The sequence below is a fragment of the Molossus molossus genome, unplaced genomic scaffold (genome assembly GCF_014108415.1).
Source record: "Molossus molossus isolate mMolMol1 unplaced genomic scaffold, mMolMol1.p scaffold_m16_p_9, whole genome shotgun sequence".
Lineage (NCBI taxonomy): Eukaryota > Metazoa > Chordata > Mammalia > Chiroptera > Molossidae > Molossus > Molossus molossus.
Window position 1 is genome coordinate 62,401,660 of NW_023425403.1, and position 15,152 is coordinate 62,416,811.

At 37.3% G+C, this 15,152-nt stretch overlaps 1 protein-coding gene across 2 annotated transcripts in view; it reads right to left on the reverse strand.

The window, feature by feature from the left end:
* The window catches only part of PSD3 (pleckstrin and Sec7 domain containing 3), a 344,873-nt gene that overhangs the window by 206,043 nt on the left and 123,678 nt on the right, over window positions 1–15,152 (reverse strand). For both annotated transcript variants that reach the window (XM_036249651.1, XM_036249652.1), the window contains exon 6: window positions 12,257–12,346. In XM_036249651.1, the coding sequence (XP_036105544.1) occupies window positions 12,257–12,346 (90 nt within the window). The remainder of the gene's footprint in view (window positions 1–12,256; window positions 12,347–15,152) is intronic.

Sequence of the window (15,152 nt, forward strand, 5' to 3'; positions counted from 1 at the left end):
TCTGATGTGGTTGTGGGAGGATGTGAGTACTGCATTTACCTATCCATAACTCTTTTCAAAGAGGTCTGTTTTGCCTAAATCTACAACATATGACTAACAACTGGAAATGCAAATAATAACCCTTGAGGTGATATTTTGGGTACACAATTTACCTCTGATTTATGTTTCTGGAAGTGAAAGAGAAAGAGAAAAAGAGTAACAACTTCTCCAAGTTGCATTCTCAAGGAATAATTGCTTCTAGAATTAAGCAACACCAGGAGTAAGCATTGATGTCCATGGCGGTCTTCTTCAAATGGCAGTGTGTTGAAATGCAGTTGTTGTTGTGTTTTTTTTTTATCTGAGAAAGAATGTGAAGGTAGTAGAATTCTCAACAGGTAGCCTGGAAAGATGATAAGGAAGAACCACAGGAATGTGTGTCTACAATGACCATGAGGCAGTGTCAAGAGGAAGGTTCATGTCCTTGCACATGCGAGGTCTGGAAGATGTGTTTCCTGGTGTTTCTGAGAAAGCCACATTATAGCACAAAAACTACGCTGCTATCTGTGGAAAGTTTGAGGGAAGAGCAAATTGTTAAAACAACTAAAAGAAATATAAAGCTCTAAAATAACAACAAAAAAACAAAAAGAAACAAAAAAACCACCAATATTGACAGGGAATGGAGTTCAAGAATGTTTCTGGGTATACAGATGAATTATTCTATATTAGCAGATTTTCTGATTGAAGCTAATTTGTTTAAATGCCAAAATCGTTATAAAATAGTTTTGTTGGCAATCTTCCCAAATCTATTTCACACTCCTTGTCTCCTTAATCAAACTAAGTAAACATAATGTAACATTTCTGATGACTCATTAAGTACATCCATTACCCTGCAGTGTGACAATACAGCCATTCTTTGAGAAGCTACTGACTACACAGATTTGTCTGCCCTTTGTCAAAACAATTCCAGCTGTTCGATTTGGGGATCCCGTGTTTTTTAAGGTTTCATTTTCTCTACATCTCATTCTCAAATCATTTCTTGCTAATGTCCATAGAGCTGACTAACAGCACTCCCCCAACTTCATCCTTCCAATTCATGACTAACTGGGAACATAATTGTTTCTTCAAAATAATTGATTTAAAATAGGTTGAGTTAAAAATTTACAACAACCTAAATGGTTGTTTTTAATTAAATTTGTTTGAGAAAAATCAATTGGATGTGGCCATAGCCTTGTTAATGAAGACCTGGGTCAGAGACCAGTGGCAGGTACCTGGCCCACTGTCCAGTTTTCAGCAGTTGCTTGTATATTGGTATTCACCTGTGACTACATGGCCATTTGCTTAGACACAAGAAAAAAAGACTTAAAATTTTTGAAGTAAAAATTGTGGTTATTATTGTTTTTATTTATTATTTTTTCTAGAGTGAGGGAAAGAGAGAGAGACACACACATCTATATGAGAGAGACACATCAATTGGTTGCCTCCCACACGACCCTGATCAGGGTTGGGGACCAAACCGCATCCGAGGTACATGCCCTTGACCAGAATCGAATCTGCGAATCAGGCCGACGCTCCAACCGCTGAGCCAAACTGTTCAGGGTAAACTGTGGTTATTATTAAAAATAGGTCAAACTCTATGTAATACCTATTAATTGTGGCTGTTTAGAGGTTTTATTTGTGTGTTTTCAACTTTTTCAGTCTTTTTTAGCAACTGATCTTTACATAATGAAGCATTAATACAACCACAAAGCACACTGTTTTCCTTTACAAATTTTTTTTTTTTACTGTATAGTTATATGCAAATGTCTTTTAAATTTCTATGTATCCTTAATAGATAGGTCAACACTATGTTTAGGTAGGAACATCTGCTATGAGAGCTCACTTGCTCCCGAGGACCCCACTCCAACTCCACCAGTACATCAAACCCAAAAGGAGGACGGTTTAAATTCACAGTGCGACCCACTACATTCATATTAATATTACATCCTTATACTTGAGTGACAGGAGCAGTAACTTTGATGGACTGTTATGACATTTAAAAAATGATCCTAACACACAAACAATCTCACTTCTATGGATGCATCTGAATATAAAATCCTGAAGTACTTCTTCATGATCAAATTAAAAACAGAATCTATCTAAGAATTATTACTATTCCATCACAGTACCCTTAAAGATTACTACCTTCCCATGTTAAACTTTTATTCCTTTTTTTTTCTGTTGTTAAAAGTCTGTTTGTACTCTTTAAACAGCATCTGTTCTATCAAAATGTTCTAACAGACTTTTTTTGTGATAGATTTTTTTTTTTAAAGCATGAACATCATTGGTGGATCTCCAGGTACTTCACAGTATTATCCTCATTATCATCACCATTTTTCATTGAAGGTCTGAACCATACCGAAGGGAGCATCACTGTTCTGTCCATGACGAGCATGTCGCTGAAAGCGATAGCATGCTACCAGGTCTCCATGGGGAAAGCAGAAGCAGAAACACACCATGGACCTTTGGTCACAGCTCAGCTTGATTCATTTTGTCAGAAAAAGCAATATTCCATATTTTAAGCCAGAACCTTTCTCTTAAAAAGCTTGCTAACATAGCTTTTCTCTTAGAGGGCTCTCCTGCTTATGTCAGAATAAGCATCCAAGTTTTTTTCCTCCCTAGATACTGTTGCTACCAGGTTTCCATGACCTCCTCAGAAAGAACTCACCTACTCTAGGCAACAGTCGATGCTCTTTTTTTAGCTATACTTAAATATCACCCATAAGTTCCTATTTTCAACTATTTCTGAGATCAAGCATTTTAGAGAATTCATTGAGGCTTTTCATTTATAAAAAGTTCAGACTTGCCCTGGCCCAGCAGTTCAGTTGGCTAGAGCATCATCCCAATATACCAAGGTTGCAGGTTCGATCCCTGGTCTGGGCACATACAAGAATCAACCAATGAATGCATAAATAAGTGGAACAACAAATTGGTGTTTGTTTCTTTCTCTTTCTCCCCTCACCCCTCTCAAATCAATATAATAATAATAATAATAATAATATATAAATAAATAAATTTCGAACTTTTTTCTGATTGGGCCTGTTTCTTTCTCACATAATTTTTTAGGAGTAATCCTTTGAGAATGCTGCTACAACCAAGGTAATTTTCTTGGACTTAAATCTGAACTTTCACTATTAAATACACACTTCTTTGTCTAAACCAATATATAAACTACAAAAGTTAAAACTTGAGAGATATTAAAAAAATACCTTGAAAGAGGTGACTTGAGTTTACAAGTAAATAAATGATGTTAAGAATGCTCCTGGTACTTAGATTGAAAAGACCTTATTTATGTAAACACTGGACAATGTGGACGACAGAAGCCTGAACTGAAAACCTGAAAGCGATGGGCACAGCCCAAATGTCTTATTTTACAAAAAAACTAAGGCACCAGGAGGTGGAATTTTCACCCCGAGGCTCTATCACTCACTAGTAATGAGCAGCACCAAGACAGCCTCTGAGCCGAGTCACAGAAACTACAGCAGTGCTAAGAAAACAAGCTAACATTGGGCACACGTGAATTCATTCCAGATGACACAATGCTAGCCACTCACTGACCACACATCACCCTTTTAATCTTCACAGTCATGCTTGGAGGTAGGTCTTACTAACCATGCCATACATGACAAAACAAAAAAGTGAAGTTGCCTGGCCAAGGTAAAATATTAGGCTTGCTTCCCAGTTCTGCCACTCACTCCACATGGCCACAAAGCCTTCCATTACATTTGGCTGCACAGGTCAAACGTTAACTCGGAACAAACAATTAGGGTTCTCCTACTTTTTATTGCTCTTCTACTCCACATAGTTTAGAACACAGGTGATAAAGGAAGGGACAGAAGGGCAATCTGGGAAAACAATTTTGCAAAATAAACTTTAATACTAAGCACAAAATAATTCCATAGCTAATATATTTCCCTCAGTATGGTCACCACCCATATCCAAGTCACCATTCCTTTTCCCATGGACAACAGCAACCATTTCTTTACTGTCTTTCTCCACTTGTACTCTCCAATGTATGGAGAAATAGGAATAATTTTTTAATAAATAGATTCATGTGATTTCCCGGCTTTCAACTCCTGAAAATAACTCCCATTGCCTTTTTCTCAATACACCGTTGTCTTTAATGCTGCTGCACAGATATATCTAAGCTGTTGATCATGAACTTCAGCACTTTGAAAGAAAGGAAAAGAGCAGTAAAATTTCATTAAGCTAATTTTTACATTATACATAAGTCTCTGACTGAATGGAGAGAAACTGCTCTTATATGTCTTTTTTATTTTTTAGTGGACCTTTTTTTTTTAATCCTCACCTGAGGACATTTTTGCATCTATAGATAGAGCAGGAGGGAGAAAGGGAGGAAGAGAGAAAGAAACATCGACGTGAGAGAGACACATCCAGTGGTTGCCACCCACACGACCCCGACTGGGGCCGGGGACAAACTGCAACGGAGGTATGTATGCCCTTAGCGGGAACCGAACCCGGGACTCTCTGGTCTGCAGGCCAACACTCTAACCTCTGAGCCAAACCGGCCAGGGCTAGTGGACCTTTTGTCATTGAAAGTTTTATTGGGATAATTGTAGATTCACATGGAGTTTGTAAGAGATAATAGATTTCTTGCACTTTTTGCCCAATTTACTCCCACAATAACAGCGGCAAAACTACAGTACAATATTACAACCAAAATACTGATGTTGATAAGACAATTTCTTGTTTGGATTTCCATTATGCTTGTCCTCACTGATAATACTGGAAACAAAGATGAAAGAAGAGAGAGCAAAAATCGAGGAGGATGTTGCTTAAGGTCAGTCTTCTGGTAGAAAGAAGAGTAGGGGAGTTGTCAGTGTTAGATTTCCGACCTTCTCCCTGGCTGGCCGGGTCCAGTAGGAAAGGTAAATGGACTCCGTTAGGGCGCGGGGCTGGCTCTGTGCGCTCCTTCTAGAAGAATCATTACGGCTCTTGCTGTCACTGTGTAAACAAGTCTTTTTGGAGTTTGAGCTTATAAAAAATTGCTTATCTCTAAATCTTTAATGGCTGATTGATTCTTTTTTGCTTACCCTTATATCCAACTGTAATACATTAAAAAAGACTGATGGTTATGAACCTGCTCATGTTTTTTCCTTGTCCAACAAGACACATTAATCTTTATTTAAAATGTGTTTTTCTTTGTTGACCATTTGAGTCTGTTTAAATGCTACCATGCTGGCTAACTTCTCCACCATTTCCACAAATTATTTTCCCCTAAAAATACCAAATGACAAAACTGCATTTAAAACAAAACATAGAATGCTTTCAGCCAAGTACATATATTAAGAAATGGATTCAGGTAATCTATATATTCTTAGAAACTTCTTTTTTTAATTTTTTATTTATTTTTTACATTTATTTTTGTTACAGAAGTTTCTCCTTTCCCCCTCACTGATTCCACCCCCCCCCCCCAAAGAAACTTCTTTTTAAAAAACCTCACCTAAATTCTTTGGGAAAGCAAGGGCAAACAAATGCACCTGAATAAGAATTTTATTGGAATTCTTCCCAATAGAATATGTAACAATTTAATTCTTTGTTATTTATCATTCCATTAGTAGAACAAAGCATGCAAATACCACTAAGCCAGGCATACTGATTTACATTTTTTCAATTTATCTGCCACTTTCTCCTCCTACCCTGCATTTACACACACACACACACACACACACACACACACACACTTTTGGTTTTCCCTTGACTGCAAGCTAATTTCAAAGTTAATAAATTCCCAAGTAAGGAAGATAGAAGCAAGCAATTTCTACCAAAAATTAAATTTATGAAGAGTACTGTAAAGTCACACATCTAATTATAAGCCTGAAAGGGTGGCATGTTATTGACTTGCCCAAGCAGGATTTATTTACCTTGTTTTTTAATGATTTCTAGTAGGACTGCCTTTTAACTGAAATTGTTCTTAAAGCTATTTGTATACTTAGATTTAGGAGGAGGTAAAACACTGCACATTACATTCAGTTTTGTTTTTTAGTTACATTAAAATCATTTTGAAAGACTTGGGTGTTTTTTTTGGTTGTTTCTGTTCTCTATCATTAAGAGAATATAAATATTCTTAAATTAGATATTATTTTAGCTAATTTTTTTCTAATTCCCCTTGGCACCTAATGAATTGAATTGCTGTTCAAGATAAACAGTAAAGACTGAACTATGAGGAGGATAGAATTTTTTTTAAAATGTTTTTATTGATTCTTTTAGAGAGAGGAAGGGAGAGAGAGACAGAAACATTGATATGAGAAACACTGACTGGCTACCTCCTGCACGCCCCCTACTGGTAATTGAGCCCACAACCTGGGCATGTGACCTGACTAGGAATCGAACCAGGGCCTCTCAGTCCATGGGACAACGCTCAGTCCACTGAGCCACACTGGCCGGACAGATAGAAATATTAAGGAGAACACTGAGTATGAAATGGTAAGTGGCAATAAGAAAACTGGGATAACAAACAACTAGGGTTTCATGTTTCATTGTCAAAATCAGTCTGGATATCTCCTCAAAATGTTATTATTGTGCAACCAATGACTGACCTTCCACCCTGTATGTTCCTATGCCGCTTTTCACTGGCTCCTTTTTTCTTATTTCATATTGTTCCTTCCCTTCTTTCATGTAAATATATTTTGAAATGACTATATCAACTCTAAATATTTAAATAACTGGTTGCCATTACCCAAAGTCCCTGAGTCTCTCCCTGTATATAACATGAAATGGAGGATTATCAATCACCAGAGTCAGAAATAGAAAACAGACTGGAGTGAAGATAAAAACGTAGCTTTTCTGTTAAAACCAAGGATGGAGGCTCATAGGAATCTCAGAAGAAATAAAACTCGGGACAGAAGGCAAAGGAGCAAGGTGCTACATTTTGAGCATGAGCTAAAGGAACATTCAGGACAATTTTTAAAGCTTATTCTACGAAGAGCTTCAGAAACATCCGTGTGATGCCAACACTCTCACTAGTTCCTTGGTATCCACCCGATAGGACTGGGTGGGAGAGATCCCTAGGCTAACACAGTCAAGAGTCTACAGAAACTGCTGAGGCTGAAATACCAACAGTCTGTGGTCCTGAGCTTTCTGACCTCAGACTCTACCTGGAGAATACACAGGACAGCACGCAGACATCCAGCAATGCTTCTCTTACCCAGAAATGTTTAGTAACTTCAAATAATTCACACCTCCATTAACATCCCAGGATCATCTTGGGGTCTTTAAAGAGTACAGTGATACCTCGGTTCTTGAATGCCTCGAATTTCGACCAAATCGGTATTCGACCAGGAGATTCGAGAAACTTTTGCCTTGGAATCCGAACAAATATTTGGAACTCGAACTTCTGAGATGAGCCGAGTTGAGCCGAATGGTGTTCATTCGGCCCAGCGCGCCTTGCTTGTGTCATCAGTGTGAGTGCAGAGAGAGAGTCACGCTTTGTGGAGAGAGTCACGCTTTGTGGAGAGAGTCACGCTTTACACTGAATTTAACCCTTAGACATACTGTACACTTTTATTTCTTGTTGAGACTTATGTTTTTCTACATATTATATACAAATTAGGCCAGTAAATAGGCATTTTCTGGGGCTTGGAACGAATTAATCCAGTTTCCATTATTTCCTATTGGGTTTCATTGCTTCGGTTCTCGAACAATTTGGTTCTCGACCGTCCTCCTGGAACGAATTATGTTCGAGAACCGAGGTATCACTGTATTAGAACCAATCTGCTTCCTCAAAGGTTCTTCAAAGAGTCCAAGACTAGTTTAAAACCAAACTGTCCTTAGTACCTCTACTTTGGTAGCATCAAGTACCCGAACAAAAAACAAGAGAGAAAAACATAGCAAGAAAAATAGGCCTAGGAGAGACTATTGTTAAAAAGGTAAATGGCAAGGAAAATACAGGGGTCACCAAGGTTCAATTAAGGTGCCTATACAATGTTAAGACAGACTTGATAAAACACGTGCCTCTTGTGGAGGATTCTTATGGTTATTCTTTGGAACCAACTAGTCTTTGGGAAAAAAAAAAAGGAAGCCATAAATAATGAGGATTAAAAATCTTACTACAAAAGGAGGAAATACTCAAGGTTAAGATCTCAGATGGTTCGTTTTAAAGAGCAAGAGAATGTGTATGTTTAGACTAAATAGGGATGGGAAACAGAGGTCTTGTCTACTGACACTAATCACACTTGACCCTAGGAGTTGTAAAACATCTTAGGGTCCAACACCTTCAGGAAGGGATGGAGTCCCTTTCTAATCCAATTTGAGCTCAAAGGATAAAACAGTATTAAATAAAAAGTTATAATTATTAAAACAACTAGATGGGGTGAGGACTAATAAAATCTCCCATTTCACAGATGAGGAAATCAAGAGACAAAATTTAAATAAATTTGCTCACATCCCTCAGCAAATAAGAGAGGGGAGCTGGGATTAGAATCCAATCAGTATAGCTTCCAAATCCATAACCATAATCATCCATCTTTTGGAAAGTTCAGCCTCCAATCCAGAACTGGCCCACACTTTACTTTCTCATCCCTCTATATTCACATCCTTAAGAGTTTTACTATTTATTAGAGAGTCGTATTAAATCTATTATAACCAAACACAGAATCTCCCCTTTCCCTTTTTCCTCCACCTTGTCCCCAGTGATGCTTGAAGGCAAACTACACTGAAGTGTTGGGATGGGAAGGACCTATAGAGCCATGAGACAGACTGGATGTTTAGCCATATTTTATTGAACGAGTTACTGTCCTGATGTGGTGCGGTCAAAGGGAGGGGGATTTAGGAGAAGGAGATAATATTCATGTTTATGGGTTGGAGATGAAATGAATAAATCAAAATAAGTCATACTGAAATTGTACCTATACTTTGTGAACCTATGTCACCCCAATAAATTCAATTAAAAAAATTTTAGAATAAAAAGAAATAAAAGGGAAAGAAGTTTTAAGAACATGGGGACTGCTACTGAACTAGTGTGTGTGTGTGTGTGTGTGTATGTGCGCGCGCGCGCACACGCGTGCATGCACCCAAAAATTCACATAAGAGATTTATTTGGATATTTTATTAATTTGTCAATATATAATTTTTGTTTTTAAAAAAATGTCTATATCAAACACCACATCCTTTAGCTTTAAAGAACCTAAATAATATCCCATCAATGGTTGTCCTTTGGTATCTAACTTATTCTACTTTATACTATAGCTATCTCTAACTTTAAACAAAGTGTAAGCTATAGATATCTATAGTAGAGATATTGCACAAAGCACTTGTGTATCTCTTTAGGTCATTTGAGTGAAAGGGGAAACTGCGGTGGAATTTTAAATTGTAAAAAAGAGCTCAAATAATCGATCCCTTCAATGTAGTCTAAGACATTTTTAAAGAAAAATATTAACTAAAGTCTCTGAATTAAAGGTTTAAACAAGTTTCTCATTTTTTATACATTTAAGTATGTTAAGGTCTTTTTTCATAACCATTTCTGTTGAGAACAAGCAGAATTTATACTTTCATTTCCATATGGAGTAACTTTATTTTAAGGGAGAAAGAACCCTCCACCTTTCTCAGTAGTTTGTGATCTCTGAGGACAGGAACCTATTTGGTTCCAGCATGCTTTCCAAGTCCAAAACGCCTAGTGAACATAGTGGACCTTTAATAAATATCACCGGCCACACAACAATGAACAACAGACATAAGCTGAAATGTTACTTCCAGTCCAAAGAAATCTGGACAACAGACATAAGTACAAATGTTACTTCTGATGCAAGGAAATCTAAATAAAGTCAATATATAACAATAAAGCCTCAGTTCAACCAGTGCAACATCAATGTCTTACCTCATAAATGGAACTAATGTACATGTATGTAATTTTTTAAGTTGGAAGCAGGTGGAGGAAGAAAGGGTGGCCCAAAACCTGTGCAATGGTACCATATTTGTGTTCATCTGTACGCATATATGTATTCCCCCCAAACTCAAACTGATATTCCACACAATTAATTTCAGCCGGGAATCAAGAGATAGCTATCAAGAGAGAGAGAAATAAAAAAAAAAAAAAAACAAAGAAAACATAAGGGAAAGGAGAAAAATACGGAGAAACAGAGGGAGAAAGGGAGGGGATGAGGGAAAAGGAGGAGAGAAGGGGAGAGAAAAATAGCCACATAGAAGAGTGAAATAAAACAAAAATGGTTTGAAGAAAACCTTTTGTTGATGAAATCTGTAGTAAAATCCAGATTCCTACTAAAATGAAAAACTCATCTGGGTCAGTGAGTGGCTGGGCTTTGCTACGAAAGGAAATCGATATCTTACTTGACAATTTCCATGCTAAACACGGCTGTCAATTTTCAGTGCCATTTCACTGTCATCTTCCCACAGTAAATAAAGAACAGTATAACACATATTTTCTCCCTGAGGTTTGTGAACACGATCTCAGTTGTACAACTGCAACAAATCAACCAGCAAATTCTTGGCGGAGTAAATCAAAGAACATATGTTTACCCAAGGTGAACGGCAGCCACTGGACTGGAGGTGACTACATTTGCTTTCAGACAGCTCCACCCAACATGCTCTAACGCCATGTGATAATTTACCCTCAGTCACACGTTACTATAAGCCTACCACTAAAATCTAAAAGCTTCACCATGAAAAATGTTCCTGTCAATTTTCATTTCTGACACACCTGGACAAAAGCCCCACACATACTCTCTTAGAACCTACAGTATTTTCTATGCTAGTAGGGCTAGGCTGAAAACAGACTTGTTAACCTGTATCTACAGTACAGCATCAATGAATGTGCAGAAGATATTTATCATGTCACAATCCACCACCTTTTACTTCCCATTCGCATTTGGAATTGTAGCTTCAGAAATGGGAGCATTTGCTCTATAAAGAAACAAACGGGTAAAGGGAGTGAAAGGCACAAACTTCCAGTTATAAAATAAGTCATGGCGATGTAATGTCCAGCATGGCGAGCAGAGTTAATAACACTGTATTGTATATTTAAAAGTTGCTGAGAAAGTATCTCTCAAAAGTTTATAGGAAAATATAATTCTGTAACTATGTTTAACGGTGACAGATGTTTAATTAGACTTATTGTGATCATTTTGCAATACATACAAATAGAGAATCATTATGTTGTCCACCTAAAACAAATACAATGTTGTATGTCTATTATACCTCAATAAAAATACCTTCCTTATATAGTAAACTGAAGCATTTTTTCCAGTTTTATTTTTTCATAATGTAATTTTTAACAAGCTGCAATTAAGTCAGAAAGACTAACAATCTCATTGTACCATATTTTTATAACTTTTTTCATTTTCCACAGTATATATGTTTTTGCAACTCTTGTAGACCTCTATTCTATATATTTTATATAGTTTAAAAGTCACATAAAACATAACAAAAGGACTTATTTTTTAACTGGTATATTTCCATATTATGCATGATTCAAATAAATGTGTCACCCTTCTTAGCAAATTCATTCAAAGAAACTGATTTCAAAAGAAATCTACACGTGTGCAAAGTTTTTAAAAAGAAGGCTAGAAACAAAGAGAATTTTGTAAAAATCCAATTCCCAACATACACATCTTATCCTGAACTTCTAAAATAGTCACATCCATTATTAATCACTATGTTGTATTTGATCAAGCGCACATCTCATTTATGCTGCTGCAGAATGTTATGAATTTCAAATGGTCTCCTTGAAAACAATCTGATAAGGGAAAACATCTAACTGTTATCAATAAAAAAGCCAAGTGCAAATAATTCAGGCATTCTGAATTACTCAGACTTAATTTAATCTCTTTCCAGAGACAACCTGAGTGGCTCTGTGACCAGGAACTGAATATAGTCTGAACTGCTTCCAATATAGTCTGCAAATGCCTTTTGTTTCCCTAGAGAATATATCTTTGTTACCTCCCTCTAGTTCTGACAGTCTGCTTACCAATAAGTCAAAAAACGGCCCACAAACTATTTGTATTACCAATTATTCCAAATAATACTTATTATCTCTCTATTATTGATTATAATAAATAATTATAGTGTGGACTTTTAGGAATTATTAATTGAAGGGTCTTTGCAGTCTGATGCATTAAGAACAAGGCCCAGTGGAAACATCAATAGTAAAACCAAAAGAAAAAACAAAATATTTTTGTGATCCTTAGCCTGTCTATTTTGGAGAATATATATACATAAGAAAATATAAACATTAGTTAAATTTAAAACCCAATATTTCAAGGCTTACTTTCAGTAGATCCTTGGAGAAATCACCACCCTCATTGACGCCTTGGAGGTTTGCAATGAACTCTTGGCAGGTCATCTTCTTTCCAATATTCTAGAATAGAAGCAAATAATACATCATAATGACATACATAAAATCAAGATTAATTCTTAAAAATGTGATTAAGCAATGAAAAATTAATTTGGTTTTTCAAAACATGAATACACACGTATACCTCAATACATGTGTGTGTGTGTGTGTATATATATATATACACAATACAAATTTATATGCATAAAAAAAGATGATTTTTATGCTTTTAAAATTGTCATTAAAATAAATAAAATCATGACAAACCTTTATTTTAACCTAAGAAAAACATTCATGCTACATTTATATAAATAATATATAATGTAGTTTTAATGAAAAACATGGATAAAAATGACATTTAAAAATATGTTTTTATTGATTGTAGAGAGAGAGGGAGAAGGAGAGAGGGAGAGAGAGAGAGAGAGAAACATTAATCAGCTTCCTCCTACACAAAGGAAGTATCAGGGATTGAGCCTGCAACCCAGGCATGTGCCCTGACCTGGAATCGAACCTGAGACCTTTTGGTACATGGGACGATGCTCAACCAACTAAGTCACACTGGCCAGGGCAAAAATAACATTTCTGAGCAGAACTCTGATAGCTATTTATTTGCTTTTTTGTTGTTGTTTTTGTTCAGATAGAGTGGGAGGGAGGGGAAGAGAGAGAGAGAGAGAGAGAGAGAGAGAAACATCAACGTAAAAGGGACACATCAAGTGGCTGCCACCCGCACGACCCAAGCAGGACCAGGGACAAACTACAACTGAGTTACATGCCCTTAGCGGGAACTGAACCTGGGTATCTCTGAACTGCAGACCAACGCTCTAACCACTGAGCAAAACCGGCCAGGGCTTTATTTGCTTTTTTATTTGTATTTCCTACATATTGTCAAGAACTGTGAAGGATCTGAGGTTTAAAAAAAATTTTTTTGCCCTGGCCAGTTTGGCTCAGAGGTTGAGCGTCAGCTTGCGGACCAGAGAGTCCTGGGTTCGGTTCCCGCTTGGAGCATGTACCACAAAAAAAAAAAAAAAAAAAATTATTTATTATTTTTAGAGAGAGAGGAAGGGTGAGGAGAGAAAGATAGAAACATTGATTGGCCACATCCTGCATGTCCCCAAACTGGGGATTGGGCTTATCACCTGGGCATGTGCCCTGACAGGGAATCAGACCAGTCACCTCTAAGTGCATGGGTCAACGCTCAACCACTGAGCCATACCAGCCGGGCAAGGATCTGAGATTTTATCCTATTTTCAAGCTAAAAAATTAGCCTGTCACAATCTCATGAATGCTGGCAAAAAAAAAGTAAGACTCCTGGGTCAGAGGCACACGAATTTATTACAACAGGAGTAGCGAGAATATCAGCATTTTCTTCAGGAAGGCTGGCTGACTCATGCACAAGCAATGAGAGAGATACAGGACAGGATGCCTGAGCTTTGGGAACCCAAATCCTTGTAATGGGCATTAAGCATGTCTATCCCTTTGCTCTAAAGGGAGAAACCAGCGCTTTTCTTTCAAAGCTACAAGCAAACCTACCCAATGGTTCTGAATCACTGTATCTTCCATAGCGGCTCACTATAGAAATAATCTTGAAAAAACAGATCAGGACAAAGGCAACCAAAGCCCCTGTTCACAAAATGAAAAGAAAGAGCCCCATGGAGAATTGTCTCCAAACACATTTGCAAACTGATTTAAAGATAACTTTAACAACAACAACAAAATCACAATAAACATGTTATTAGAAAATCTAAACTACAAAAAGAGAAAAGAAACAAATAAGCTGACTGAGAAAACTAATAAAACCACTACAACAGAGAAAATCACCTCCTATGCCAGCTCCAATTAGCCAACAAAAGTGGCCAGTTGTGGAGGATTTGGAGTTTGCACCTGGACACCAAGAGAAATCTGTCATGAGTGCAGGAGAGGGACATATAATACAAAAAGCAGCACAAGCATGGGCTCTCTACCAAAATGTGGTCCCATTGAACCTGAGGGTACCAACATAATAGCACCCCTGCACATGATATGCATACAATTAAAACCTATGCTCGGCAAGGCTATTTTATCCATTAAAGACTAAGAGTAGGGTAGAAGAGTAGTCCTCAAGCTGGGGCAGCACATTCCTGAAGATACAAGATGAAAAAAAATGCAAAGCCATGGATGGTTTTAAGGGAGTATGTATACAGAACCTTAACTTCAAAAACAGATCGGCCTGAGAACAGATACACCTGTGTCTTAAAAACATCGCTTGTAACTTCCCCTTTCACACCTGCCCTTCTAAATTTGTAAAATGAAACAATGTGTCCATCCCATGCTATCTAATTAATTACAGTAAAAGTGCTAAATACCTGTAATTTAAAACCTTGCCTCTTCCATCAGCCAAAAGAGCAGAATCACATGTAAGATGGATGAACTGGCTTAACCAACTAACTTATTTGGTAGATATTTCCCATAATTTGAAGAGTTAAATCTGCAGTTCTGAATTCTGATGAAAATTCCTTCAAAGCACAGAAAAGAACTTCAATGAAAAATTGCCTCAAAACACTGTGTTGAAAAAGGCTGTGTCACAACAGACATAGAGGTAGGGTATAGACTGACAAACCTCAGGAGAGGGGGTGTTGGGGGGAAGAGATAAACCACAGAATTTATATGCATGTATGCATAACCAATGGACATAGACAACAGAGCTGGGGATGGGGCAGGGGCGGATGAGGAGGAAGGTGTTAATGGGGGAAAAAGGAGAAACATCTGTAACAAAAAAAAATTTAATAGAGCCCTGGCCGGTTTGGCTCACTGGTTAGAGCGTCGGCCTGCGGTCCAGAGGGACCCGGGTTTG